Source organism: Rhinopithecus roxellana, chromosome 14, assembly GCF_007565055.1.
Source record: "Rhinopithecus roxellana isolate Shanxi Qingling chromosome 14, ASM756505v1, whole genome shotgun sequence".
Lineage (NCBI taxonomy): Eukaryota > Metazoa > Chordata > Mammalia > Primates > Cercopithecidae > Rhinopithecus > Rhinopithecus roxellana.
This window is the reverse complement of record NC_044562.1, coordinates 73,737,246-73,764,684: the sequence shown is the minus strand read 5'-3', so window position 1 is coordinate 73,764,684 and position 27,439 is coordinate 73,737,246. Positions and strand designations below refer to the sequence as shown.

The following is a 27,439-nucleotide window of genomic DNA, read 5'->3' as shown; positions in this document are numbered from 1 at the left end:
CCTCCCCGGGTCTCTTTACTCACTTTTTTGATGTTGGATTTGGAGGCAGGATGAAAGTCTTTCTTACACATGAAGTTGGCGAAGGATTTCCCCATCTTGGAACTGGAGCTAGGGAAAACAGCACCTAGATCTGTAAGTAACGTAAACAAACTCAGCCTCCTAACCGGAACTGCATTTCCAGCGGCAGGGGGAACTTCCGAGGTCAAAGGTAACAGCTTCCGGCAACTGATGCCTCCACTGGCCAATCTTCCCTCCGTCCACCTGTCACTTCGGGTAGTTTGGAGGCCAGGTGAGGGGCGTGCACGGGGGAGCGGGGAGCATTGTTGAGACAGAAACCGGGAAGACCCAACTGTGGCGCGATACTGCTTGACCGAGGGGCTGCAGAGCCCAGCTGCACTGGCTGCGATTTGAGCGCCCAGGGCCGGGGTGCGGGGTGGACCGCGGCGGCCCTTCGACCAAAGGTGCTTGAAGCTCGAGCCAGTTACTTTCTGTGAACTCTGACTCGAGCTGCAAAAACTTTTCTGCACTGTTTTTCTCATCTGTGTTATGGAGATAATAATTCCTGCCCTAACTGTAGTTCGTTTGCGAGAATCCAACGATATGTTTCTGAAAGCGCCGGCTGAACTAAGAGCGCGTGAAATAGAATGAGACAGCTTTGCAAGAACGGAGGCCCTTGCCCCAGCTGTACGGTGCTGGCGCCGAAAGTCGTTCAATAAAGACTTACTGAATGACGAATACACGTTAGGAGTTAGTAAAATCTCTCAAGGCTTCACCTCCTCAATGGGCTAAGTGCCATTCTGACCAGGCGGCAAGTTTCCTTAGCTTTCCCTACGACCCCAGTTAGGCAGCTCAGATTACCTATTGCAGCTTGATGGCCCTTGGGACTCCAGGTTTTTGAGTGGACGTGGCTGCTACTGCCGCAGGTGACCCACCAACCAAGTTCTCTATCAGGGTAATGTTAAGAATAAACTTAAGCCGGGCGCGGTAGCTCACGCCTGTAATCCCAGCACTTTGGGAGGCCCAGGTGGGTGGATCATCTGAGGTCAGGAGTTCGAGACCAGCCTGGCCAACGTGGTGAAAACCCGTCTCTACTTAAAATACAAAAAATTAGCCGAGTGTGGTGGTACGCGCCTGTAATCTCAGCTACTCGGGAGGTTGAGGCAGGAGAATCACTTGAACCCGGGAGGCGGAGGTTGCAGTGAGCCGAGATTGCACCATTGCACTCCAGCCTGGGCAACAAGAGTTAAACTGTCAGAAAAAAAAAAAAAAAAAATAAGACTTTATGAGAAATTTTCTCTCCTACCAAATAATAACAATAACAGCTTTCACGTGAATATCTAATATGTTCTATGCACTGTGCAAAACACTTTACATGTTGCCTTATTAAGTTCTAACAGCCCATCAAACAGTGTCTTTTATTTTACTGGTGAGGCAGAAGGCATAGGGAAGAGAGAGATTAAATAGTCTGCCAAAATTATATAGTGATGGAACTAACTATAAAACACAAATACAAGGAGATCCAGGACATAAGGGTTGAAACACAGAAAGAAAATAACAGAAGCCATCAAGACATCAGACTTCTCACTAGGAGAACAGGTAAACCCTTAGGAGTTTCAGGCTGAAGTTTTTCTTTAGTCATTTTGTTTTCTTTTTAAGGAAACATTTATTATATTTAAATTTTGTTTTTAAATTGCTAGCATCTGCCTGTGTAAAGCCATTCTAAGGTTTTGTCATTATTGAAGGAAAGAAGGAAACTCTGTAAAACAATGTGTCCATTCTGGCAGCGAAATAAGGATCTTTAGGTGTTCTATTGTAAGTGAAGATGTAAGATTTTCCAAATTACAACTGAAGAGGTAACCTAGATATTAAAGTATATAATTGCGATTTATAAATTAAATATGTGAACTTTCTCCTAGAAATGCCAACAATTTGAAATTATATTGACATATTTTTGTCTGAATCAATGAGTCTGTTTCAAAATTTCAGTCTCATCAGAATTATAATCTGTGTGTATTATTTCCCAGCTCAAATAAAACCCCTTCTTCCTCCCCTTGAGGAAGCACTGGACACGTAAGATTTTTTTCCATAAGACAAGTTCCAGCAATGAGAATACAAAGATTAGTAAGACATACTCCCAGCCCTCAAGGATCTCACTGTCCAGTAAAGGGACTTATATATACACAAATGTAGTAGAATCTAGCCTTTACAACAATAGAGCTAGGTACAGGGATTCCCAAATGTGGAAATAGTGAAAGGAAATTCAGGGAAGACTTTAGGAGAGAAAGGTCTTAGAGAATAAATGTGAATTATAAACTATAAGAAGGTAGTTTTCATTGCCATTTTCTTATTGAGTTGTAGTACAAGATTGAGTCCCAAGTTATAGTCTTACTGATTTTTAGGCTATAGTATACAAAATGTAAAACTTTAATGAACAACCAAGCACGGTCACTCATGCCTGTAATCCCAGGGTTTTGGGAGGCAGAAGGGGGAGGATCTCCTGAGCCCAGGAGTTCCAGGCTGCAGTAAGCCCTGATTGTATAACTGCACTCCAGCCTGGGTGAAAAAGCTAGACCCTGTCTCCAAAAAATAAAAATAAAAAAATCAAAGCTTTAATGAACATCCTTAATTAAATATGACAATAATATCCTTTGGTCATTGAGTAAAACTCTTCGTTTTTATATACTTACAGTTTTTTTTTTTAATTTTAAAACATCTGTATAATTTTTAGTTTAAAAAATGGAACCTTTTTCCTGTGACACTTTCGTGGCATTACCTCCAGCAACAGTCGATAACAGGATTATTTTTGGAAAAAATTCAGATAGACTCTGTGATGAAGTACAAGAGGTAGTTTATTTTCCTGCTGCAGTTCATGATAACCTGGGAGAACATCTTAAGGTAGGTGAAATAAATGTTTTGTTAGCAATATGCCTTTAAAAAATATCATAAAGTTATTTCTATAAATAGGAATTTGGAAGAAACTATAAAAGTTAAAATTGAGGAATTTACATTTGAAAAATAAATGAGTCAGAAATAAACTGTAATCTTTTATTTCGGTGATTTGGAGGAAGTTGAAATAATAATAAAATTATCCATTCTTTGAATAAATATTTGAATGCTTTCCATATGCAAGCATGTTAGATAGGGCAAGAGATTTAAAGTCAGCTGTCAAGACTCTGACTATTCCAGGAGCTTAGAGTCTAGTATAGGAATAAGATGTGTATGCATTATACCCCATTATAAAACTGGATGGTTTAAATGCTAAATTTAAGTAAGAGTAGCATGCTGTGGCAGCAGAAGAGAAGGAACATTTAATGTGGCTTGGAGTTCGCTGGAATTTGATGGACAAAAAGGATTCTGATTCTGAATTGGTATAGGTTCTTCTTGATGTAGAATAGGAAAGTCATCCCAGACTCTGGGAATGACAGTTTTATGACACATCAGAAAAGGTTTTTTAGGCCCTATGTTAACACTATCAGTATACATTTTATGCAGTCACTTGCTAGTATACACATTAATTATTAGGAATGGACCTTGTCAGGTTATTTTTTGTTACGTTTTATGCTATAGACCTTTTAAATTAATTTAAAGGTCTTTATGCTAAAGACCTTTAAAAACTTATTTTAAAACCCATTTAATGTGGAACTTAAAATGAGAGCTTCAAATTATGCTATTGTTGCTAATTCATACTTTTTAGATTTTATTTTATTGATATTCTAATATTAAAACATATTAAATATTAGACTTTTTTCTGTATCCTATGTCATGTTTTTTTCTTTTGCTAAGACCACTTATTCATCTGTGATACCATTTCCACTTTATTTCTTCAGATGTAAATCTAGCCTGTCCTGTAAACCAGTGGTTCTCATTCTTTTCATTGCTGTGGACATACCTAATAGATGACTTCAAAATGTGACGTGAGATTCCTATGACAAAACTCTTGTATTTGAAGGCTACCAGATGGGTACCTATATCACTAATTAAGAAACACTGGATATTGAGGTTGAGAACTACTTCCTTAGGCTTCAACTCACACATCTACAAAAATGTTTCAAGATATTACAGCTAGAGACCATCTTTCTCCTGAGCTTCAGTAGCACCTTGTCTTCACCTCATGACCCTAATACTTTATACTTTATTTTATCTTAATTAATGTACAACTTTTAGTTTCTCAAAAGTGAGATCTTTATCTGATTCATCTTTGTAACTACCATATCTCTTGGCAGAATGTTTTATAATAGGAAATGCGCAGCAAATATTTGAATGAATAAATACTTTCGGGTTATTCTGGATATGTTTTAAGGGTAATGCCTTTATTATTGAAAATTTCAATTTACTTGTATTTCCTTTACCTCTTTCATAACAGTCTTGTCTTCTGACTGATTTTTTTAAATTCTGGATTTTGATAACTTGTCTGGTTTTGTGGTTCTTGCTATGACCTTTTTTTTTTTTTTTTTACAGTGTACGTATATAGAAATTGATCAAGTTCCTGAAACGTACACTGTTGTCCTGAGTCGCCCAGCATGGTTGTGGGGGGCAGAAATGGGAGCCAATGAGCATGGAGTTTGCATTGGGAATGAAGCTGTATGGGGAAGAGAAGAAGTTTGTGATGAAGAAGCACTATTAGGAATGGACCTTGTCAGGTTATTTTTTGTTACGTTTTATGCTATAGACCTTTTCTAATTTGTAATTTTTGTGTAACTCTTACTTGTTTTATTTTCCTATTTTTGAGGGGGCTTTGATACTTTGCAGTTTGTGTCAAAATGTTTTAAAGTACCACATGCAATTTCATGACTCTCAGTTTTGTTTGGTTTTTTAAATTAATTAATGTTTGGTTTTTTTGAGATGAGATCTCACTGTGTCATGCAGGCTGGAGTATAATGGTGTGATCATGGCTCACTATGGCCTTGAATTCCTGAGCTCAAGCAGTCATCCCACCTGAGTCACCCAAGTAGCTTGGATCAAAGGCACGTGCCACCACACCTGGCTAATTTTTAATTAAAAAAAAATTTTTTTTTCAGAGACTAGGGTCTTGCTATGTTGCTTACACTTGTCTTGAACTCCTGGCCTCTAGTCATTCTCCTGCCTCAGCTCCTGAGTAGCTGGGATTACAGGCACAGGCACTATGCCAGCTTTCAGATATTATTATTTGGGAGAAGGGAAGAAGTAGGAAATTATGATTCATTGGAAGTGCCTAACATATTTTAATCACACCTTAACTAATTATCACAATAACCTCATGGGCTATCATGCTCATTTTACAAATGAGATATCTGAAGTTCAGAGATAAAGTAACTTGACAGTGAATTACCAACTTTGAATTTGATAGGTTTGTTTGACTCTAGAAACTTTGTTTCCATGATTCCAAACTGACTTCAGAAGGAAAAATTTCAAAGTTAGATGTCATTTCATCTGTTAACTTGAAAGAAATTTTACTTGGGGAATTTAAAAAATCTCATGAGCATGAAATTATTTAACAAAAATAATGGAAATTTATTTTAATCTGAGAACTTTATATTTTTGTTTTAGACTTGGCCTTGAAAGAGCTGATACAGCTGAAAAAGCCCTCAATGTCATTGTTGACTTATTAGAAAAATATGGCCAGGGTGGAAATTGCACAGAGGGTAGGATGCTATTTAGCTATCACAACAGTTTCCTAATAGCTGATAGGAATGAAGCCTGGATTCTGGAGACTGCAGGGAAGTACTGGGCAGCAGAAAAAGTACAAGGTATGGACAACTTTTTGTGATTTAACTTGTTTTTGCAATTAATAAAATATACCCTTACCTATAGGTACTGCATTTAAATGCTTCCACGATTAATAATCTAGTATAATGAAAGATTGAACTGTAAGGGAAATTTAAAACTTTGAAAGAACAATGGAAAAAGTTCCATAAAGAACTTTCTTGAAAAATATAAAAAGGTAGCATTACCTCTGGGAATATGAATTTCATATAACCTGTATATACTTTCTTTGCTGCAGCTCTTGGCCGTTTCATCGTACTTTTTCACTTTAATAATCCCTTACAATTTCTTCTCCTTTAAACTTTGGGCTGCACTCCAAAATCTTATTTTAGTGTGGAGGTGAGGAAATGAGAGTGGGGTTAAAGACAGGTGTTTGTGAGTTGGTGGTTGGAAAAGCTATGTTGATACAATAGTAAAACACAGAAGTTTGATATCTTTGAATAAAACAACATTATTTAATTGTTTTAGAATGCTTTGATTTTTCATTCTCATTTCCTTTGTGATCGTATATTCCTCTAATTTTTCAGGTGAGGAAAGCCAGAGATGTAAAGTGATTTAAGGTGGTAAATGAAAGACCTAGAATTTAAAGCTTTTCATCTTGAATCTCGTCACTAGAACATAGCCTTATGTTTAAGCATAATCATGTCCATCTTGGGTATTTAACTCCTGGACTCCTAGTTTACTAGAGAGATAAGATACACATGTGAAAATGTTAAATGGTGCATGAATGATACAGACACATAGATGCTCTGAACATTTAGAGAATAGAAAGCTTATTATTGTGAACTAGAGGAGTTCAGAAAGGCTTCATGAAGGTAGCCTTGAACTTTGGAGGATTTGAGTGTTATTTTTCGAAACAGGTCATTACCAGTTGTTTTGATGGACATTTTGTTTTATGTTTTGCATATAAGTTTATTAATGTATAACATTGTTGTTAGAAGTTTTCTTTTTGTGATAATTGGCTTGATAATACCATTGAGCACTTTTATTTTATTAAATGTACTACGTGCAAGAGAGAAATTAATAAATACGTTTTGTTGAAAAAGCCCCACCTGGCCATCTAAAATGAACACCTTCATTGGGTCTCCTTGTCTAGCTGTAGATTAACTTAGCCAACTGGTTTCTCTTTCTATTACTAACTAAGCCCAAGAACTAAATTGTTAAATGATAGGGAATTATTTATTAGATGGAAAATTATTGGCTGGGCTCATGCCTATAATCCCAGCACTTTGGGAGGCTGAGGCAGGAGGATCACTTCAGCCCAGGAGTGTGAGACCAGCTTGGGCAACATAGTGAGACCTCAATTCCACAAAAAATACAAAAATTAACTGAGTGTGGTGGCGTGTACCTGTAGTTCCAGCTACTCAAGAGGCTGAGGTGGGGAGGATAGCTTGAACCGAGGAGGTCGAGGCTGCAGTAAGCAGTGGCACAATGTAGACATTATGGACATGTCACAGTGCTGCAGAGATTTTGTTTATGGCCAGTTTTGGAGCCTGTTTATGGCCAGATTTTGGGGGGCTTGCTCCCAACAGGTGTGGCTATAAAAGGGCAACATTAAGGATCCTTGTAGTGATGGAAGTATTCTTGATCTTGACTATAGTAATACCAATATTCTGGTTGTGATATTATACTACAGTTTGGCAAGATGTTACCATTGGGGGAAACTGGGTGAAGGGTACACAGTTTCTCTCAGTATTATTTTTTTATAACTGCATGTGAATCTATAATTATCTCAAAATAAGTTTAATTTTTAAAATAATTCATTTGTCTTTTTGAATATGTAATAGATGCCCATGGCACAAAATTTAGAAGTCTATATTTGCATTTACATAGTGATTAGGCATCATAATGTACAGATACGTGCTTTATGTTAAATATGACTTTTCTTCTTTCTCCTCTTCTTTGAAAATAGAGGGAGTTCGTAATATTTCTAATCAGCTTTCCATAACAACCAAGATTGACCGGGAACACCCAGACATGAGAAACTATGCTAAGCGGAAAGGTTGGTGGGATGGTAAAAAGGAGTTTGATTTTGCTGCAGCATATTCCTATCTTGACACAGCCAAGATGATGACTTCATCAGGCAGATACTGTGAAGGCTACAAGCTTCTAAAGAAGCACAAAGGTAATTTTATCATATAAATAATATTAGGATGACAAACTATGTTTTATGTAGATGTAATATGGGAATGACAAAATCTATTTTGGAGAATTAATAATTAGTAAAAAGATTGTTCTATTAAAATGAAAACTATTTATTTGTCATAAAGCTATTTTTTGAGATAAGTATTATACAATTGTGAAAGGGTCATGATTCTTTTGAAGGTAAAGTTCAGATTTTCCATGCTCAGATGCATTTTTTCAGTTCTTATTAATATTCTTAAAACAAAATTGAGATTACTTTTCTTCTGAGAATTCACTGCAACCTGGAGACAGGCTTCTTTGACTATTGCTGCTGCTGCTGTTATTTATTTTTGGGTAGTACTCTTATTGATTATTTTCTTATATATAGAATTTCTGGCCAGAAGACAAACTGAGCAGATATACAAATTCCCTCTTTCCACTCCAAAACTTGAGAAATGTTGGATAAAATATTTAAACATTAAAGACATATATAGCTAAGTTCAAATACAAGAAGAGAAAATCACCAGGTACCAAAAATGAACAGAGGGCCCACACAATCCTCCTCATCTCCATGTCAGTTGGGGGATTCTGGACCAGATACACACGTTAGACGCTAGAGTGTTAACATCCATGAGAATGTACGTGTATAGGTGAAAAAGATCAACATTTGGGGAACAGGAACTGGACTCCTTATTAAGGCTACGATCTGAAAAATGCTAGTCCACTCCCTACCCAGAGTTTAGGATGGAATTGAGCTGCCTGCTGCTCCAGGATATGGATCAATACAGTTTCTTGTAAGAGATTGAACTCTGAGCCACATTCATTTTGGGGGCTCACCTGGAGCTACCTGGTGAGAAACAAACACGGTTTATAACCAGTAAACCAGACAAGATCCCAGCATACCTGTATTTCTATACCCATTATATAAATATTTGATATGACAAATGTTTATATTTTACTCCAATTTCCCATCCAAATGGGAAATCTGCTATAATGAATCTACGTGTATTTGCCATTGAAAATATTTGTTACATGGGGGTTCAGGTGAAGATGTAGCTTCTACGACTATTATGATAGTTTCTACTGTTATGTCCTCAAGTTCACTCATCTTTTCTTCTGCATTTAATCTGCTATTAATCTCATCTAGTAATATTTTAATTTATTATAATTTTAATCTCTACAAGTTCCATTGGTTCTTTCTGTATAACTCCCATTTCTCTATTCTTTACTTTCAAGTTTTAAAAAAATCCTTAAGCATGTTTAGCATCTTTATAATAATAATTATAAAGAGTGGCTGGACGCCGTGGCTCACGCATGTAATCCCAGCACTTTGGAAGGCCGAGGAGGGCAGTTCATTTGAGGTCAGGAGTTCAGGACCACCCTGGCCAATATGGTGAAACCCCGTCTCTACTAAAAATACAAAAATTAGCCGGGTGTGGTGCAGGCATCTGTAATCCCAGCTACTTGGGAGGCGGAGGCAGGAGAATCACTTGAACCCGGGAGGCAGAGGTTGCAGTGAGCCGAGATTGCACCACTGCACTCCAGCCTGGGCAGCAGAGCCAGACTCTGTCTCAAAAATTTTTTAAAAATTAAAAATTAAATAATTAGAGTATAGTTCCTTAACATTTAATGGAGGCTGGTTCTGGTTGCAGGTAAGATGGAATAAGTAAACTCTACTCTGTCTTTCTCTCTCTGAATATAACTAAAAATCTGGAAAGAATGCATGGAGCAGCTTTCTGAGGAGTCTTAAAAGTAAAAAGGAGCAGTCAGCAGGGCAAAAAAAGCAGAGTCAAAGCAGGAATGATCCAGGAGTGAGTTTCATGGTTATGGTTGTTGTTGTTGTTTTTCTCATTTCTTCCAGCCTAGTGTTAAACAGCATGAATCCCAGAACTATGTTCTGGGTGTCAACAGAAAGAGCTCCAAGAGATACCTTCTTTTTCTTGTCTGAGGAGAGGGAAGGTGGACACCAACAAGACACAGCATGGGAGAAATCTCCTGGGAATTTTTATTTAACTAAATTTAATTAATGAATTAATTAATTTTTTTGCTGCTTTCTTTCTGTCTCGTCCCAGCTCCCAGGCAAACTCCAGTCCTGAATCTGCAATCTTGTGATGGTTATGTGATGATGGTAGCAGCTGCTGGGAGGCATCTAAACTCTAAGGGAAGGGAATTCTCTCCCACTAGAGGAATTGTGGTCCAAAGACCATAGGAGAAATTCTGTTGCTTTTTGCCCTCTCTCTGTTTTCCTGCCTCTTGGCCTCAGAGGCAGACCCAGATGTGGGAAGCAGTTGGGCAAAGAAGGGAGACCACCAAGGCTCTGTTGTTCTAGCTAGAGGACCTGGAAGGGGGATCCCTGGAAGCCAGAACGTCAGGGAGAACTGAGAAGCAGAGGTAGCTCAAGAAAGAAATCCCATGAAGTTGTATAAGAATACCTGGGCCTACCCTAAGCTGTACATAGGTATATCTGACCCTAAATAGCACACCAAAGCCTTTGAGAGCTAACCTATAGAGTAGACAACTGCTCAGTTTCCATACTGGCCACTGGATAGTGCTCTTTTAGGACAGTAAAAGAGCACTGCAAAAAGGTTTTGTAAACAACTGACATGGGAATCTAGCCCATAGAAGATGGCTCAAAACTATAATCAGACATACAGTAACATGGAGGAAATGAACCAGTTCCTTGAAAGCTACAAAACACCAAAACTCACCTAAGAACAAATAGATAATTCTTGTTTTAGCAGATACTTTAGTTGGTTGTACTCAGCCTGCAAATTCTGTCTCCTGCTTGGCAACTCAAATTTCAGTTTAGCTCTTTTATCCTTAGCTGAGCTGTTTGCAGTCTGCCCCACACATGCTTAATCAGCAATCAGATGGAGATTTGAGCAATTCTTTTACACAGAATTTGGGAGTTCTCTCTCTCTGACTCTCCTTTATGGGATTGCCCCCTCACTTTCTTTTCTTTTCTTTTTTTTTTTTTTTTTTATTTTTTTGAGACAGAGTTTTGCTCTGTCACCCAGGCTGGAGTGCAGTGGTACGATCTCAACTCATTCTGGGACTACAGGCGCATGCCACCATGCCCGGCTAATATTTGTATTTTTAGTAGAGATGGGGTTTCACCATATTGGTCAGGCTGGTCTCGAACTCCTGACCTCAGGATCCACCCTCCTAGGCCTCCCAAAGTGCTGGGATTACAGGCATGAGTCACTGCACCCAGCCTGCCCCCTCACTTTCTACTGCTTGTGGTGGAGGTCTGGTTCTTCAGGCCAGAAACACCAAGGTTTTCTATTGCTGCCTGCATAAAATGACACAGCATTGACCATGGGCTTCCCTCAAGCCAAAGCCATAACAAAAATAGACTTACCCTATGCTTCATTCTGTCTCCCAACTTTCAGCTTTCCTCCAGAATGTTACTTCGGTTGTTAATTGTAAAGAGCCTTCAGGTAGTTGTTTTTCTGTATTTTGTCCCAAGTTGATAGTTATCTGCAGGACGATTGACCTGATGGGAGCTCACTTAGCCCCATTGAAAGTAGAACTCCTTCCCATGTCATTTAATATTCTATGATATTATTTTACTTATAAAAATTAATATATGCATATGATTCAAAATTCAAAAGTACGCAAGATTATACAATGAAGTCTCTCTTTCCTACCCTGTCCCGAGATATTCAGTTTTTTTCCCATATGTAGTTCCTTATGTGTTCTTCCAGAGATGATATATGCTTAATGAAACAAATATGTAATTTTTCTTTTTTTACAGAAATGATAGCATGCTATTCATGCTATTTACACTTTTCTCCACATAACTTTAGTTAACAATATACAGTGTAGATGAGTTAGCAATATATAATGTAGATCATTCTGTTTCAATATATACAGAACAGAACAATCTCTTTTTTTTTTTTTTTTTGAGACGGAATCTCACTCTGTCGCCCAGGCTGGAGTGCCGTGGCTCGATCTCGACTCACTGCAAGCTCTGCCTCCTGGGTTCACGCCACTCTTCTGCCTCAGCCTCCCGAGTAGCTGGGACTACAGGCGCCCGCCACTGTGCCCAGCTAATTTTTTGTATTTTTAGTAGAGATGGGGTTTCACCGTGGTCTCAATCTCCTGACCTCATGATCCGCCTGCCTCGGCCTCCCAAAGTGCTGGGATTACAGGCGTGAGCCACTGCGCCTGGCCAGAACATTCTCATTTTTTAAAACAGATGTGTAGCATCCTATTATTTTGTTATTTCTTTATGGTAGTATTTTAATCATTGTATAATAAAGATTGCATGAATCATACTTTAGCTATCAAATCCCTGTTATTTAGGTTAGTTTTAGTTTTTCATTATTGAAATTATATAACATGCTTATAGTTTATTTATATTCACACCCCTGACTATTTTCTTTTCTATTCTTTTCTTTTTTCTTTTTTTTTTTTTTTTTTGGACAGAGTCTTGCTGTGTCCCCCAGGCTGGAGTGCAGTGGCACCATCTCAGCTCATTGCAACCTCTGCCTCGTGGATTCCAGCGATTCTCCTGCCTCAGTCTCCCAAGTAGCTGGGATTACAGGTGCCTGCCACCACGCCTGCCTAATTTTTTTATTTTTTGTAGAGACGGGTTTTGCCATGTTGGCCAGGCTGGTCTTAACTGACCTCAAATGATCCGCCCACCTAGGCCTCCCAAAGTGCTGGGATTACAGGCGTGAGCCACTGCACCGGGCCAAGCCTCCGCGCCCAGCCCCATGACTATTTTCTAAAAATGAGTTTTTGGAAGTAGAATATCAGGTCAAAGCTTATGCACATTTGAAGGTTTTTGAAACACATTGTTAAATGACCACCAGAAAAGTTACATAAATTTAAATTACTGCCAACAATATTGGAGTACCCATTTTCTAACATGCTTATCAATACAGGGTTTTTTCAACCTTTATAAATTTTGTAGGCAAAATGGCATGTAAATATATACACCTACTATGTACCCACAAAGAGAAAAAAGAAAAAAATGGCATGTTATAATTTTAATTTTTTTTAGTGAAATTAGATATATTCTTACATTTACTGAAAATTTGTAATTGCTTTGTAAGTTGTTTATTAATGTATCCTTTTCCCATTTTCATGTTGGGTTATTACTAACTCTTAAAAAATAACTTCCAATGTATTTTTTTCCTTTGCTTCTGAATAATTCCAGCAAAGTAAGTTTTATTTAGATTACTGAGTGGCAGATAGTTGCTAAAAGGGTCATGCTACTAATAAAAAATGTGACTAATATACCCTCCTTCACTTGAAGGATAAAATGTTTCTATTAAAAAAAAAAGTGTTTTGAGACAGTGTCTCGATCTGATACTCAGGCTGGAGTGCAGTGGCGTGATCTCAGATCACTGCAACTTCTGCCTCCCAGGTTCAAGCGATTCTCGTGCCTCAACCTCCTGAGTTGCTGGGATTCCAGGTGTGCACCACCATGCTAGGCTAATTTTTGTATTTTTTTGTAGAGCTAGGGTTTTACCATGTTGCTCAGGGTGGTGTCGAATTCCTGGGCTCAAACCGTCTGCCCACCTTGACCTATCAAAGTGCTGGGATTACAGGTGCGAGTCATTGTGCCTGGCTGGTAAATGGTTCTATAAAGCAGTCAGAAAGCAACTACTCTGAGATGGATCAGTCAGTGATTGATATTTGCTTCTCATGTATTCATTAAACAAATTATATGCTAATTATGAGGGTGTGGCCAAAACATTAAGGAATTGATTACAACAGTACAGGATGGCTTGGTCTGGGGTCCAGGGCCACCAAGCAAATCCAGCCCCACTATCTGCCCCAAAGAAGAGGCTCCTTTCTCTAATTTTCATAAGGGTTAGCCAGCCCAGAAATGGCAGTGGTGGCATGGAGATGGAGCAAAGTGGACAGATTTGGCATATACTTTTGTGGCAGAATGGACAGGACTTAATTAATTGGAGTGAAGGTTAGAGAGGGAGAGAGAGATGTCACAAATGAATGCCAGGTTTCTGCTGGGAACCAATGAACAGTTGGAAATGCCATTTGTAGAGATAGGCTAGATGGAAGATTTGAGGGTAAAGAGTGTAGTTTTCCATTTTAGAAGAATCAACTCCTCGGAGATAATAACCTAACCATCCCAGAGGGATGATTTGCATCTCCCTTTGTCTGAGAGGACAACTCATCCTCTTCCCTTCCTGGGTTTAGAACTTCACCCAAAAGGTGGTGGTGATTGAGGGTGGAGCGTGGGGTAGGAGTAGTCTCAGGAGGTAGGCACTCCTATCCACTTGAAATTCAAGATATTAACTCAAACCTGTAGCAAAAATAGAGTAAGATTCTAGAATAAAGCTGATGCTGTTGGATATTTTCAGTCTTTGATTGATAGGTACACAGGAAGTGGCGAAGGATTTTTTTTTTTTTTGAGACGGAGTCTCGCTCTGTCGCCCAGGCTGGAGTGCGGTGGCCGGATCTCAGCTCACTGCAAGCTCCGCCTCCCAGGTTTACGCCATTCTCCTGCCTCAGCCTCCCAAGTAGCTGGGACTACAGGCGCCGGCCACCTCGCCCGGCTAGTTTTTTTTTTTTTTTGTATTTTTTTAGTAGAGACGGGGTTTCACCGTGTTAGCCAGGATGGTCTCGATCTCCTGACCTCGTGATCGATCCACCCATCTCGGCCTCCCAAAGTGCTGGGATTACAGGCTTGAGCCACCACGCCCGGCCGGATTTTTTTACATGATGTTATAAGTACATTCCCCTGTATATATGTTTCTTTTACTTTTTATTATTAATGTTGTTTGGTGCTAATACAGCTATTTAAATAAATCCAATCTCAGTATAAAAAAAGGAAAAAGTTTGACAGAATATTTGTAGAATGCCTTTACATTATTGTTTTCAAAGTAGTTAATATTTATATTTTAATTTCCAAAAGAACATGTTATAATATGAAAAGTTTTCTGTAAAGTTTCTTAATGTTAGTTTATAGTTTTACAAATAGGTTATCTAAACTATCTTTTTCCCCCATGTAGATAGATAAGTATGTAGAAAATGCTAAAGCATGTTATACTAAGGATTTTAACTTTTGACTTACTGTAAAAGGACAGCATCAGGAAAAATAGCTAAAGCATGCGAGGCTTAATACCTAGGTGATGGGTTGATATGTGCAGCAAACCACCATGGCACACGTTTACCTATATAACAAACCTGCACGTCCTGCACACGTATCCCAGAACTCAAAATTTAAGAAAGAAAAAAAAAAAAGTAGATCAGGAGTGGCTGTTGCAGCAACACCTACTCCCATTTATTAACTGCTTTTATCAAGGGCCAGATACTGAACTAAATGATTTAATTATATTATTCTTTTTTTTATTTTGAGGCGGAGTCTTGCACTGTCCACCAGGCTGGAGTGCAGTAGCAAGATCTCAGCTCACTGCAACCTCCACCTCCCGGGTTTAAGTGATTCTCCTGCCTCAGCCTCCCAAGCAGCTGGGATTACAGGCACCCGCCACCACGCCCAGCTAATTTTTTGTATTTTCAGTAGAGAGAGGGTTTCATTTTGTTGGCCAGGCTGGTCTCAAACTTCTGACCTCATGATCCGCCCACCTTGGCCTCCCAAAGTGCTGGAATTATAGGCATCAGCCACCACGCCCGGCCTAATTATATTATTCTTTAAGCAACCATGTGAAATAGATATCTTCATTTTACAAATGAAGAAACCACCAGTGTTTGTGCTCTTCTCTATGAAATTGAAAAAAATGGACTTTCTTATTTGTCATATTTTTCTCTCAGCACCTAATTCACTATATTGTGTGTTCTTAGTAAGTATTGAATAAATTAAAGTATTGTTAGTTGATTTGAATTAAATTGTAATTGTAATTTGCAGATAGTTTAACAAAGATCACAGTTGTGTACTTTTTACTAGTAATAAATTTAAAGGCTCAGGAAATACATTTAGCAGATATTCTTTAAAAATAAAGAACAACAATGCATAATTAAGATGGAGAGGAAAATGCCAAGAATTCTAAGGTTTAGGGTAATTGGACAAAAGGAAGGAAAAAAGATAGAAATAATTATAAGCCAATTAGCTACTGTATCATAATAATAATTCAGTTATATTTAAGAATAACTGAATCATAGATTTGAATTACATATGTGATTATAGGAATAGATGCATCTGACATGAAACGTACTTTTTCTCAAGTGTGAAGTGTAGTTCATCTAGCTTTCTGTGCTTTGACAAAAGAATATGTCTTTCTAATACTTTCACAGAAAATTGTCTACCAGTACATTATAGTTAATTTTTCCTATGATTTTTCTAGATAGAACAGCCTGCCTCTCTTCTTTCCAACTATCCCTACCTGATAGCTATTAACTGTGCTGCATGTATATCCAAATTGAATCTATATTCACTCATGTATTTTAAATAACTAGCTTAAATTACAATGAAATTTACACCCTGTGTTTTGCATTTATTTTACTGAACCCTGCCACTGCAGTCTCAGTACTTATTCAATGCTTGCTAGTGGATTACTTATAGCTATCCTACTCAAGTGATCATGTAAATCCTCCTTTCATTTTGAGAATTGTAGGTTTCGAATACAGAAAGTATTTTCATAATACCTGTATTATCACAGTATTATGGTTCTGACACTGTTTTTATTAAAACTTGCCATTTGTAGGAATTTGGATTTGAATCATTTTAAAGGCTCACTAGGTGTTGAAACTGTGTGCCTGATATATAGGTGTGGATGGCAGGTTTTTGCTTTATTGTTTAGTTTTAATATTAAGGGCTGCTTTTAGGCACACCTTCTTTACTGTGTTTTTCAAAACTAACAGAAATATATTGCTTCTGTAACAAGTTATCTATAAATTCAATAAGTTATTTTTCTTGATTTTGAAGTAATGGCTATATTGTGGAGAAACTGGATAAGACAATGTAGACTTGTATAAATCTATTGTCATTAACATAAAATGGTAACCTGCATAATTAACTGAGGGCAGAACATTATATTATTTTATATGGAAGTCAGTTTTAATTTGAAATATTATGAATTACAATTTGGACACAGGCTTGCCATGAGCTTTTTCTTTTAATTCCCAATTATGGGAATAGTGGGGCGGGGAGTGGAGATTCTTGTTTTTCATGCTCTCTTTTTTTTTTTAACAGTTACTTCATTTTTTATTCTTTTACTGTCATTTTAGGGTTTTGAGAGAGAGGAAGGAGATACCTGTGGTTAATCAACCATGTTAAGTGAAAGTTTTTTGTTTCTTTAGAACTAATTGAAATATAATAATTAAACATTTCCATATAAAGTATCAAAAATATCTGTTGGCAGAAACTATGTTTTGTGATCGATCGACTGATTGATTGACAGGGTCTTGCACTGTCGCCCAGGCTAGAGTGCAGTGGCACGATCATAGTTCACTGTAACCTCAATCTCCTGGGTTTCAACAGTCCTCCTGCCTCAGCCTCCTGAGAAGCTGGAACTAAAGGCATGCATTACCACATGTGGCTACATTTTTTTTTTTTGTAATAGATGACAGACTTGCCATGTTGCCCAGGCTGGTCTCAAACTCCTGGGCTCAAGTGATACTCCTGCCTCAGGCTCCCATACTGGTGGGATTACAGGCATAAGCCACCATGCCTGGCCTGTTTTGTTTTGTTTTGTTTTTTAACTGTACTTGTTACCTGGATTCACCACATTCATTACTGTTATTAAGAAACTGGTACTACTTCAGGGTAAAAAGAGACTGATGTATTTAGTAAATGGGAGGCATAATAGTGCAGTGGAGTGTTAAAAAGCACAGGGCTGGTTATGAAGGAGTAGCTGGTATTAGACCAACTTCCTTCCAAGAATAACTATGAGATCTGGAGGGAGAAAACCCCTGTTGTTGGAAGACATGGATGAATACCCAAAAGAGTACACAAAAGAGTAGAGATGAGGAGCCTAGATCCTGAAGACTGAGAGAAGACTCTACACATTGAGAAGACCTTGACTTTCTATATCACAGTTTCTTAATGCAATTGCCAACTTCTAAGCAGCACTAAGCAGTAGGTAGGATGAGACATGACACTGTGAAATTAAGCAGAAAGTAGCTGCTAGGAGCCCTAAAAGCTAAGCAGAGATTTTTGGCAGTCTCACAAGGCCTTAGGGACAAAAATTTGATTGGAGGGCCAACCAAGAAGAAGGTACCTGGGAAATACCCCTGAGCTTTCAATTGAGATCCCAGAAATGCTACTCCTTAGGAAGAGTAAGAACAAACAAGGGGTAGACTAGTCTCAACACTGGATCAAGGTAATCTATGTATATTCTATCTGGTTGCCAGAAGAATATTAAATGCTTTGTGAAAGAAAGTATCATGCAGAGCCTCTATAAAATTTCCTTCAATTGGAAAGTATCAGGCATGCTAAGAAATAAGACCAAATGACTGAAAACCAAGAGAAAAAGTAGATGGTAGAATCTGACATATAGGCTGTCTACACATTAGCTTTATTGGAAACAGACTTTAAAATTACCATTATATATTCAAAATAATTAGATGAAAAGATGGAGAATTTCATCAGGGAACTGGAGTCTGTAAAAGAACCAAATGGAAATAATACAACTGAAAAATTATAACTGAAATTAAGAATTCAATAGATTGATTTAACAACAGATTAGGTATAACAGAAGAAAAACATTAGTGAACTGGAAGATCAGTAGAAAAGGTTCCAATTCAAACAGAGATAAAAGTTTAGAAAATATAGACAAGGATCTGAGAGGCATATATAGGACTCAGTGAAAAGGTCTCATATACATAAGATTGGAGACTCAACAGGAAAGGAGAGAGAAAATAGGGAAGGGCAAAAGCAATAGTTGAAGGATATTGGCCAAGAATTTCCCCAAACTAATAAAAGTCATCAAGCAACAGCCTCAAGAAGCTCTACAAATCCTGAGAAGGACAAACAAGAGGAAACCACACCTAGGCCCATATAGTAAGATTTCTGAGGGGGAAAAAGGACAGAGAGAAAAATCTGAAACACATCCAGAGGAAAAAAAATATCTTCAAAGAACAAATATAAAGCTGACAGCTAACTTTTCAGCAGAAGGGAGGGAATTCTAAAGACTGTAAAATGACAACTTTAAGGTGATGGAGAAAGATAATAACTACTAATTTAGAATTGTGTAGCTAGTGAAAATATCCTCTAAAAATAAAGGTGAAATAAAACGATTACTAGACAATTGGCACTAAAAGAAATGCTAATGGGCATTCTTCAGGCAGATAGAAGCAAGGTACGCAGTAGCAGATGAAGAGCAGCAGAAACAGTAAATACATAGGTAAAACTAAACATTGTTGAAAATAATAATAACTTCCTAACCAATGGCCATGGCTGCAGTGCTTAAAGTCTATTGTGCATGGATTTCGTGGAGCACTATATTTTCCACAGCATGCTTTTGACCAGTGACTGAGAGCGGCAGGAGGATAAAGGCAGGCCCATTCTAGGGATACACAGGACTCCTCTAATGGCTAACGTGGATCAAGGACTCCTTGACAGCCTGGCCAGGCTTTCCTTAGATGGCATGGCAGCCTGGGATACTTCTCCAACTTCTCTTCCTTCTCTGCTAAATTCAGACTTCAGATTGTATCATAGTCTGATGATTCTCTGAGGCTTTCCAGGTTCCCTCCCCATTTTCTGTCACAGGCATTTCCCCTAAAATATTTGATCCCATGTTGTGGCATCTGCTTCTCGGAAGACCCAGACGAACACAGTAGAAATTAAAATGCATTAGAATAGCACAAAAGATAGGCAGTAATTGGAGCTAAGTTCTGTATGGGTCCTTCTTGCATTGATTGGTAAGTGGTAAAGAACTAATTTAAGGCCAACTGTAGTAAATCAAGAGAAAGTAATAAGATTTTTTAAAGTGTATAAATAATAAGCTGATGGGAGAACTGTAGTAATAAATACTTGATAAGTTAAAAAGAAGACAAGAACAGAGAAAAAGAGACCAAGAATAGATGGAATACATAGAAAACTAATAATAAAATGGTCTACTTAAATCCAAATCATCAGTAACTATGTTATATTTACTTAATTTTTTCAATTAAAGACAAAAGACTAGGCACAGTGGCTCATTCCTGTAATCCTGGCAGTTTGGGAAGCTGATGGGGGAGGATTGCTTAAGGCCAGGAGTTCGAGACCAGCCTGGGCAACATAGCAAGACCCCCATCTCTGCAGAAAAATTTAAAAATTAGCCAGGCATAGGCTGGGTGCAGTGGCTCCCACCTGTAATCCCAGCACTTTGGGAAGCCAAGCTGGGGAGGATCACCTGAGGTCAGGAGTTCAAGACCAGCCTTGTCTCTACCAAAAATACAAACATTAGTTGGGCATGGTGGCACATGACTGTAGTCCCAGCTACTTGGGAGGCTGAGGCACGAGAATCACTTGAACCTAGGAGACAGAGATTGCAGTGAGCCAAGATCACACCACTGCACTCTAGGCTCATAGAGCAAGACTCTGTCTCAAAAAAAAAAAAAAGTTCTGTAAGGGCAATGGGATTGAATATATTTTTGCATTATTAATTCCTTTTTCTAGGAATTTTTTACCTGTTACAATGGCTTTGAGACTTTGCATATTTATATTTAAAATAAAATACCTTTCTTGTGATAGTGGAATGAATCTAATTGTAGTTGATACAAAGTTTGTTTATAGTCAGTCTCTTAATTGATGTCAAGACTAATAACTCATATATTATCAGTAGAGAAAGCAGTTCATATTTGCAAGGCATCTGTATATGCATATGTATTTGATGATTTTAAAAATTATTTCCCTAGGAAATATAACTTTTGAAACAATGATGGAAATTCTTCGAGATAAACCAAGTGGCATTAATATGGAGGGAGAATTCCTGACCACTGCAAGCATGGTTTCTATTTTACCTCAAGACTCCAGCCTTCCTTGCATTCACTTCTTTACAGGGACTCCTGATTCTGAGAGGTGAACCACAAAATACTCTAAACCAGCAAGGGGTCAGGGGATGGAGTAAAGTCATTAGTATGTTAATAATTTTGTCAGGATAAATTTTTCTTATACAACTAGGATGATAATTTTTAATATATTTTCTGTTCAGGCTTTAATCTGCAACATTCACATATGCGCAACTGTTCTGTTTTTATGGGGAGGAAATGTGAATAGTTTCTTGTATGCGTTATCCCTACTCCTTCCTACAAATAGATTTAACATTGTCAAGAAAAGAAAGTAGATTTTCTTACTCAGATTTCAGATATGATATTAGATAATTCATAACAGTACAAAGGTTAAATGATGTAGTTGTGCAGGATTTACTTATGCACTCATATCTAGAAAATACATATGAAACTTAAAATATCAATAGTTCCAGTTTTATTTAATTATTATTATTATTATTTTGAGACAGAGTCTCACTCTGTCACCCAGATTGGAGTGCAATGACATGATCTCAGCTTACTGCAACCTCTGCCTCCCAGGTTCAAGAGATTCTCATGCCTCAGCCTCCCTAGTAGCTGGGATTACAGGCGTACGCCACCAAGCCTGGCTAATTTTTGTGTTTTTCATAGAGACAAGATTTTACCTTGTTGCCCAGGCTGGTCTCCAACTCCTGGCCTCAAGTGATCCACCTGCCTTAGCCTCCCAAAGTGTTGGGATTATAGGCATGAGCCACTGCATCCAGTCCAGTTATATTTTAGGTAATACTTTTGTTGACTATCTTGATTTAAGTCACTAGTATCTCACGAAATGCACATTACATTTAGAAATGATTTTATATTCACTATCTCTTAGTGTAGCAGCCTTTCATATTATTAAAAATATCTTCAAGAAAATGGAATAAAACATTTGAGTCTTCCTTTTTTTTTTTTTTTTTTTTCCACACGGGGCCTTGCTCTGTCGCCCGGGCTAGAACGGAGTGCAGTGGCACAGTCAGCACACTGTAGCCTTGAACTCCTGGGCTCAAGTGATCCTCCCACCTTAGCTTCCCTAGTAGCTGGTACTGCAGGTGCATGCCACCTTGCCTGGCTAATTTTTAATTTTTTTGTAGAGATAGGGTCTGGCTATGTTGCCCAAGGCTGTTCTTGAACTCCTGGTCTCAAGAGATTCTCCTACCTTGACCTCTCAAAGTGCTGGGATTACAGGCATGAGCCACTGTGCCCAGCATGTGTCCTCCTTACTGACACTGGCGCTGATGTTCACCCCAAGTCCTAATCCTCGGTCTATGACATTAATGGTTGCTCTTATCCTCCAACTGTAGAATGTGAAGTAGGAAAGGCAAACTATTACTTTGCTGACTCTGTTTATGTGCCAGGTCCTCTGTTAAGTTCATGGGAACACAAGACTAAAAAAGTATGGTTCCCTGCCCCCAAGGAGATCCCGGTGTATCAGAGAAGACAGGCATGGGTATAACTAATGTGACAGGAACAAGTTAGTATGTAACATCATTAACAGAAACATCTAATTAGAGAGAATCTTGGAAGACTTAGAATAACACTGAATATTTTTATATATTGACATGATAATTTAATAAAGACTCTTTCTTCTAGATCTGTTTTTAAGCCTTTCATATTTGTGCCACATATTTCACAACTATTGGATACCAGTTCACCAACATTTGAACTTGAAGATCTAGTTAAAAAGAAGTCACATTTTAAGCCTGACAGAAGACACCCACTCTACCAAAAACATCAACAGGCATTGGAAGTGGTACATAATAATGAGGTAAGATAGTTTGTATTCTTTGTTATATCATTAAGTATAAAGTTTGATTCAATCTGTATTTTGAACTTTGGAGTATCAGCTTTCCTCCCTTCTTTTAAAAAATAGGTTTAGAATTAGTTTAGATCTTCAGACTATACTAGAGCTGTATTATTATTATCTTTGGTTATGAATACATGTATTGTGAATCTTGTAGAGAAATTTAGTACATTAAACATAATAACAATAGCTAACATTTGTTGAGCACTTACATAGTACTTTTACATGGTTTACTTTAATCTTCACAACCACTTTATGAAATGGGTACTATTTTGATTCCTACTTTCTGATAAAGTATCTGAGTCTAGGAGAGTTTAAGTAACTTGCTTAGTATATATCCCACACCAAAAATTACAAAGCCACTGGAGAGCGGTTGACCTGGTTTCTTAATGTAATGTTCTTAATCATACAGGCCTAGATTAAAATTAATTGAAAGTGACTTAAAACCTCAGAGACTTAAAATAATAATTAGTTTTACTTTTTAAAAAGTGATACATCCTCATTATTTTAAAATGTAAGCATTATAGAAGAGCAATATATCACTCAAACTCCCTTCTCTAGAAATAAGGATTTATTTTTTTCTGGTATAGATAGATAGGTCATTTTATAATGTCTATACCTATTCAGCTTGCTAAAGAAAAATAATAGGTAAGAAGGGAATGGAAGGGCTGCCTAAAGCCATCCATCCGTTGACCGCCTGCAATGAAATAAAACATTAACCATCTTAAATCTTTTCTCGTCTGTTTCTACCTCCTGGTTTTTCTTGCCTATAATTCCTTTTACTTTGTCAAGGCATATACATTTACATTCTATTCACACTGAAACGGATTAAATGAATTTTCCTCCAGGTAATAATTTATTTTTGTCTGCAGTGTTGGCATTGTTGCTACGTGGTTTTTTTTCCCTCACCTATTTCACTTAGGCTCAAAGCAACAAGCTCTGCCAGACTTCCTATTTTTACTTGAAAAATTTTATTTACATTTTTATTTTTAAATAAAAATTCTAAAGTTGTAACTATTTTAGACTTTACTTAAAAATCATAAAATATTGATTGACAACATAAAGTAGTGGAAAGATAATGGAATTTGAGGGAAGAAGAGTGAAAGAGTTGGGTTCTGGTCCTGGCTCTGTAAATAACTTCTTTTGTGTCTTAGGGAGAGTCAGTCCTACTGGTAGTTTTAATTTACATTTCTTGATTACTAGTAAGATTGAAAACCTTCTCCTATGTCTATTGGTCATGAATATTTTATTTTAAATTTCTTGTCTATTTTTTCCCTTAGGCTGTTTTTCCATTGATTTTGGGTTATTTTTATTTTTATATTTTTTGCTTTAAATAGGCAAAAATATGTGAATATTAACTGTTTGTAATAAGGCAGAATTTTATTCCAGTTTATTGTTTGACATTTAACTTTTTTGTCAGACAAAAATTTTAAACTTAGTCAATTATATTTATTAGTCTTTTGCTGTAAGGCACCTTGATTTCATGTTTCAAAAGGCCTGCCTCACCTCCGTATAAATATAACTTCTAGCACATATATGTGTGTTTTAAAAATGTAGTTCTTTAGTCCATCTGGAATTTACTTTTGTGTCTTTCATGAAGTAGGGATTCTAACTCTGTTTTCCCAAAAGGTGACTAATTATTCCAATACCATTTATAGACAAAATCCATTTTTTTCTCATTAGTATGAAATGTAGTATTTCCTCAGATGAAAACTGCATACGATTTCATATTGAAGTCCATGTTAAGTTTATTTGTTTTGTAGAGTTCTACCCCATAATGGTTCAAATTTTAAAAATTATGCTCACAGGCCAGGTGCAGTGGCTTACACCTGTAATCCCAGTACTTTGGGAGGCCATGGCGGGTAGATCAGCTTAGGTCAGGAGTTTGATACCAGCCTAACCAACATGACGAAACCCCCTCTCTACTAAAAATACAAAAATTAGCCGGACGTGGTGACGGGCACCTGTAATCCCAACTACTCAGGAGGCTGGGGCAGGAGAATTGCTTGGACCTGGGAGGTGGAGGTTGCAGTGAGCTGAGACTGTGCCATTGCACGTTAGCCTGGGCGACAGAGTGAGAGTCTGTCTCAAAAAAAAAAAAAAAGTATGCTCACTTTTTAGTGACTTTATTTATTTATTTATTTATTTAGAGACGGAGTCTCAGTCTGTCGTCCAGGCTGGAGTGCAGTGGTGAAATCTCGGCTCACTGCAACCTCTGCCTCCCAGGTTCAAGTGATTCTCCTGCCTCAGCTTCCTGAGTAGCTGGGACTACAGGCGTGCGCCACCACGCCCAGCTAATTTTTGTATTTTTAATAGAGACGGGGTTTTGCCATATTGGCAGGCTGGTCTCGAACTCCTCCTGACCTCATGATCCACCCGCCTTGGCCTCCCAAAGTGCTGGGATTACAGGCTTGAGCCACGGTGCCTGGCCAAGTTTTTTCTTACATACTTTTTCTCTAAATAAGTACCTTATAACTGATAATGGTGATTCATCAACAATTTAAAAATTACTTTCTGTTAAGAATCATGGACGTTTTTTCTCCCTTTATTGAAATAAAGATGAAGTAATAGAGGAAATGTCTTCTTTTAGTTGATTTTTTCCTGGACATTACTGTTCTATTTTATTAAGCTGATAATACTGGTTTTAAACGTAAAAGATCTAAATTGATAAAAATATTTCAGCCTCAGTTTTCAGCAGCCTTCCACATAGACAGTTCATATGAGATTTTCTGTTGTCCTGTTGTCTTTTTAGGTATTTTACTTATAAACTACTCTCATAATTGTTTTTGTCTTTTCTACTAAAAATAATTTGGTATTCATGCATTAACTCAATCTAGAGCAATGATTTTCCCAAAGAATTTCATTCTTTCTGTCTCTAAAGAACAGGAAGGGAACCAAACCACAATTAGATGCCAGAATGAACAATCCTTATCTGTAGAGGTGGGTTGAATTTGGTTAGATTTATGTGTATGTGTATATATATTTATCTTTATATTTTTAATTGTTTAGGAAAAAGCCAAAATAATGTTGGACAACATGAGGAAACTGGAGAAAGAACTATTCAGAGAGATGGAATCAATCCTTCAAAACAAGCATCTTGATGTGGAGAAAATTGTTAATCTCTTTCCTCAGTGTGCAAAAGATGAAATTCAAATTTATCAGTCAAATGTTAGTTCTTAGTGATCATATGTTCAGCTAATATTAGTTCTTAGTGATCAGTGGTCAGCAATCTTCAAAGTCAGAATCTCTCACCTTGGTAAATTATAAAAACCTAATTTGAGCAGATCTGATTATTCTTGGATAGTATTCAAGTGATATCTTGACTATTAAACTACATACAGTGTTGCTGAAATACTCAGAAAGAAAACAGCATTGGAATTGGATTCATGTATCGTGGGATACAGGTGTTATTTCAGGTGATGTACTTGCATATTTTCTTTAGCCATAGTAACTTTTTGTCACAATAGCTAAGTATTCAATTATATATAAAGAAAGAAACATTAAAATGATACATGGGTTTATATTTATTATAATTATGTAGTACCCTCAAATCATTTTGTCTGTTACATCAAGAAAGCAGATTTTTCTTTAGTCATGAAAAATATCTCAAGTGTTAAGTTGTTTGTGCTTTAGGCAAATATTAACCAGCTCTAACAAGAAAAATGTCTAGATTTACACATTGTCAATACAGTATATTAGTTCTGCAAATGTACTTTTGGTAAACTCAAACATGCTCTTTGTCAAGACTTGGCTAACCAGTGAGCTTGTAGCTCTGATTATCTAGCATTTTTAGGGTCATTCTCCTTAATAGGCTTTTACGTTAATAAGATATATTTTTAGAAGAGCTTCTTTGGGAGATTAGAGAATAAGATAAAAGAACTAAAACCTTAGGATATACTGTTGCTGGGTCTGAAATGTCTCTCATTGTTTACTTCTGTTTACTCAGTGAAAACAGAAACAAGAATGAGGTAGTGGCAATGAAATAGAAGTATTAGTATATTATGAACATTATAACATTTTGAACACTATAATGCATTATATATTATGAACTTTATACATGAGTAATATCTTCCTAAAGTTTATAAAACTTTATGTTTAGGTTACATAAAGATTACCAAGACTCAAAATTGCAAATATAAACAAAAGAAAAATCCAACTGAAAATAACACTAAGTATTTTTGAGTTTCTAGAATGTCCATTTTGGTATTTGGTTACATTATCATATTTACTAGTCACTATCAGCACAATTAGGTTAATAAAGAAGTGGGTCATTATATTTAAAGTGTTCAGGAAGTTATGTGTTCAAAGTTCTCTCATAAATACCATCATCTGCCTGATACTGCTCTTGTCTAATATAGGGTTGACATTACAAAAGAAAAGATGTCTGACTCAAGTACTCAGTTGATTCGGTTTGCTTTAAGTTTGGTTCAGTGATAGGCTGTCTTCTAACCCCTATACTCCTCTTCTCTCCTTTAATAGATGAGGAAACTAAGGGCAAACAGTTCATTACACTTACGGGAATCTTATTTCCTTCTCTAGGGGCAGCATGTTTTCACCTTCTCCTTTGCTGCCACCTTAGACTAAACTAGCACCATCTTTAGCTAGACCATTGCATTAACTGTTCTCCTACACCCATTTTTATTCTTTATTTCTACCCACATGAGTCACTATGGCCAATCTATTACAAATTTAAATCTGATTGTGAATTCCCCTCCTAATACTCTTTTTTAAAAGAGACTTTATTTTTTGGAGCAGTTTTAGGTTCACAGCAAAATTGAACAGAAAGTACATAGTTCCAATATAGCCCCTATCAGCACACATGCATAGCCTCCCCCACTATCAACATCC

At 37.2% G+C, this 27,439-nt stretch overlaps 2 protein-coding genes across 4 annotated transcripts in view; one reads left to right on the top strand and one right to left on the bottom strand.

The window, feature by feature from the left end:
• Positions 1 to 180, bottom strand: part of CIR1 (corepressor interacting with RBPJ, 1) — a 48,165-nt gene extending 47,985 nt beyond the window's left edge. Inside the window, exon 1 of the mRNA XM_010358464.2 lies at positions 24 to 180. Within this exon, the coding sequence (XP_010356766.2) occupies positions 24 to 95 (72 nt within the window). The 5' untranslated portion in view covers positions 96 to 180. The remainder of the gene's footprint in view (positions 1 to 23) is intronic.
• SCRN3 (secernin 3) lies at positions 171 to 27,439 on the top strand. Of its 3 annotated transcripts, none has more exons than XM_010358462.2 (8): positions 171 to 289; positions 2,729 to 2,895; positions 4,459 to 4,640; positions 5,527 to 5,726; positions 7,655 to 7,867; positions 20,641 to 20,803; positions 22,381 to 22,555; positions 25,601 to 27,439. In XM_010358462.2, the coding sequence occupies exons 2-8, from the start codon at positions 2,737 to 2,739 to the stop codon at positions 25,769 to 25,771; spliced, it is 1,263 nt and encodes a 420-aa protein (XP_010356764.2). In that variant the 5' UTR covers positions 171 to 289; positions 2,729 to 2,736; the 3' UTR covers positions 25,772 to 27,439. The 3 variants fall into 3 exon arrangements, with proteins under 3 accessions (XP_010356764.2, XP_030772094.1, XP_010356765.2); XM_010358463.2 differs by lacking the exon at positions 171 to 289 and adding an exon at positions 1,291 to 1,596; XM_030916234.1 differs by lacking the exon at positions 2,729 to 2,895 and having other exon boundaries at positions 202 to 289; positions 25,601 to 26,867.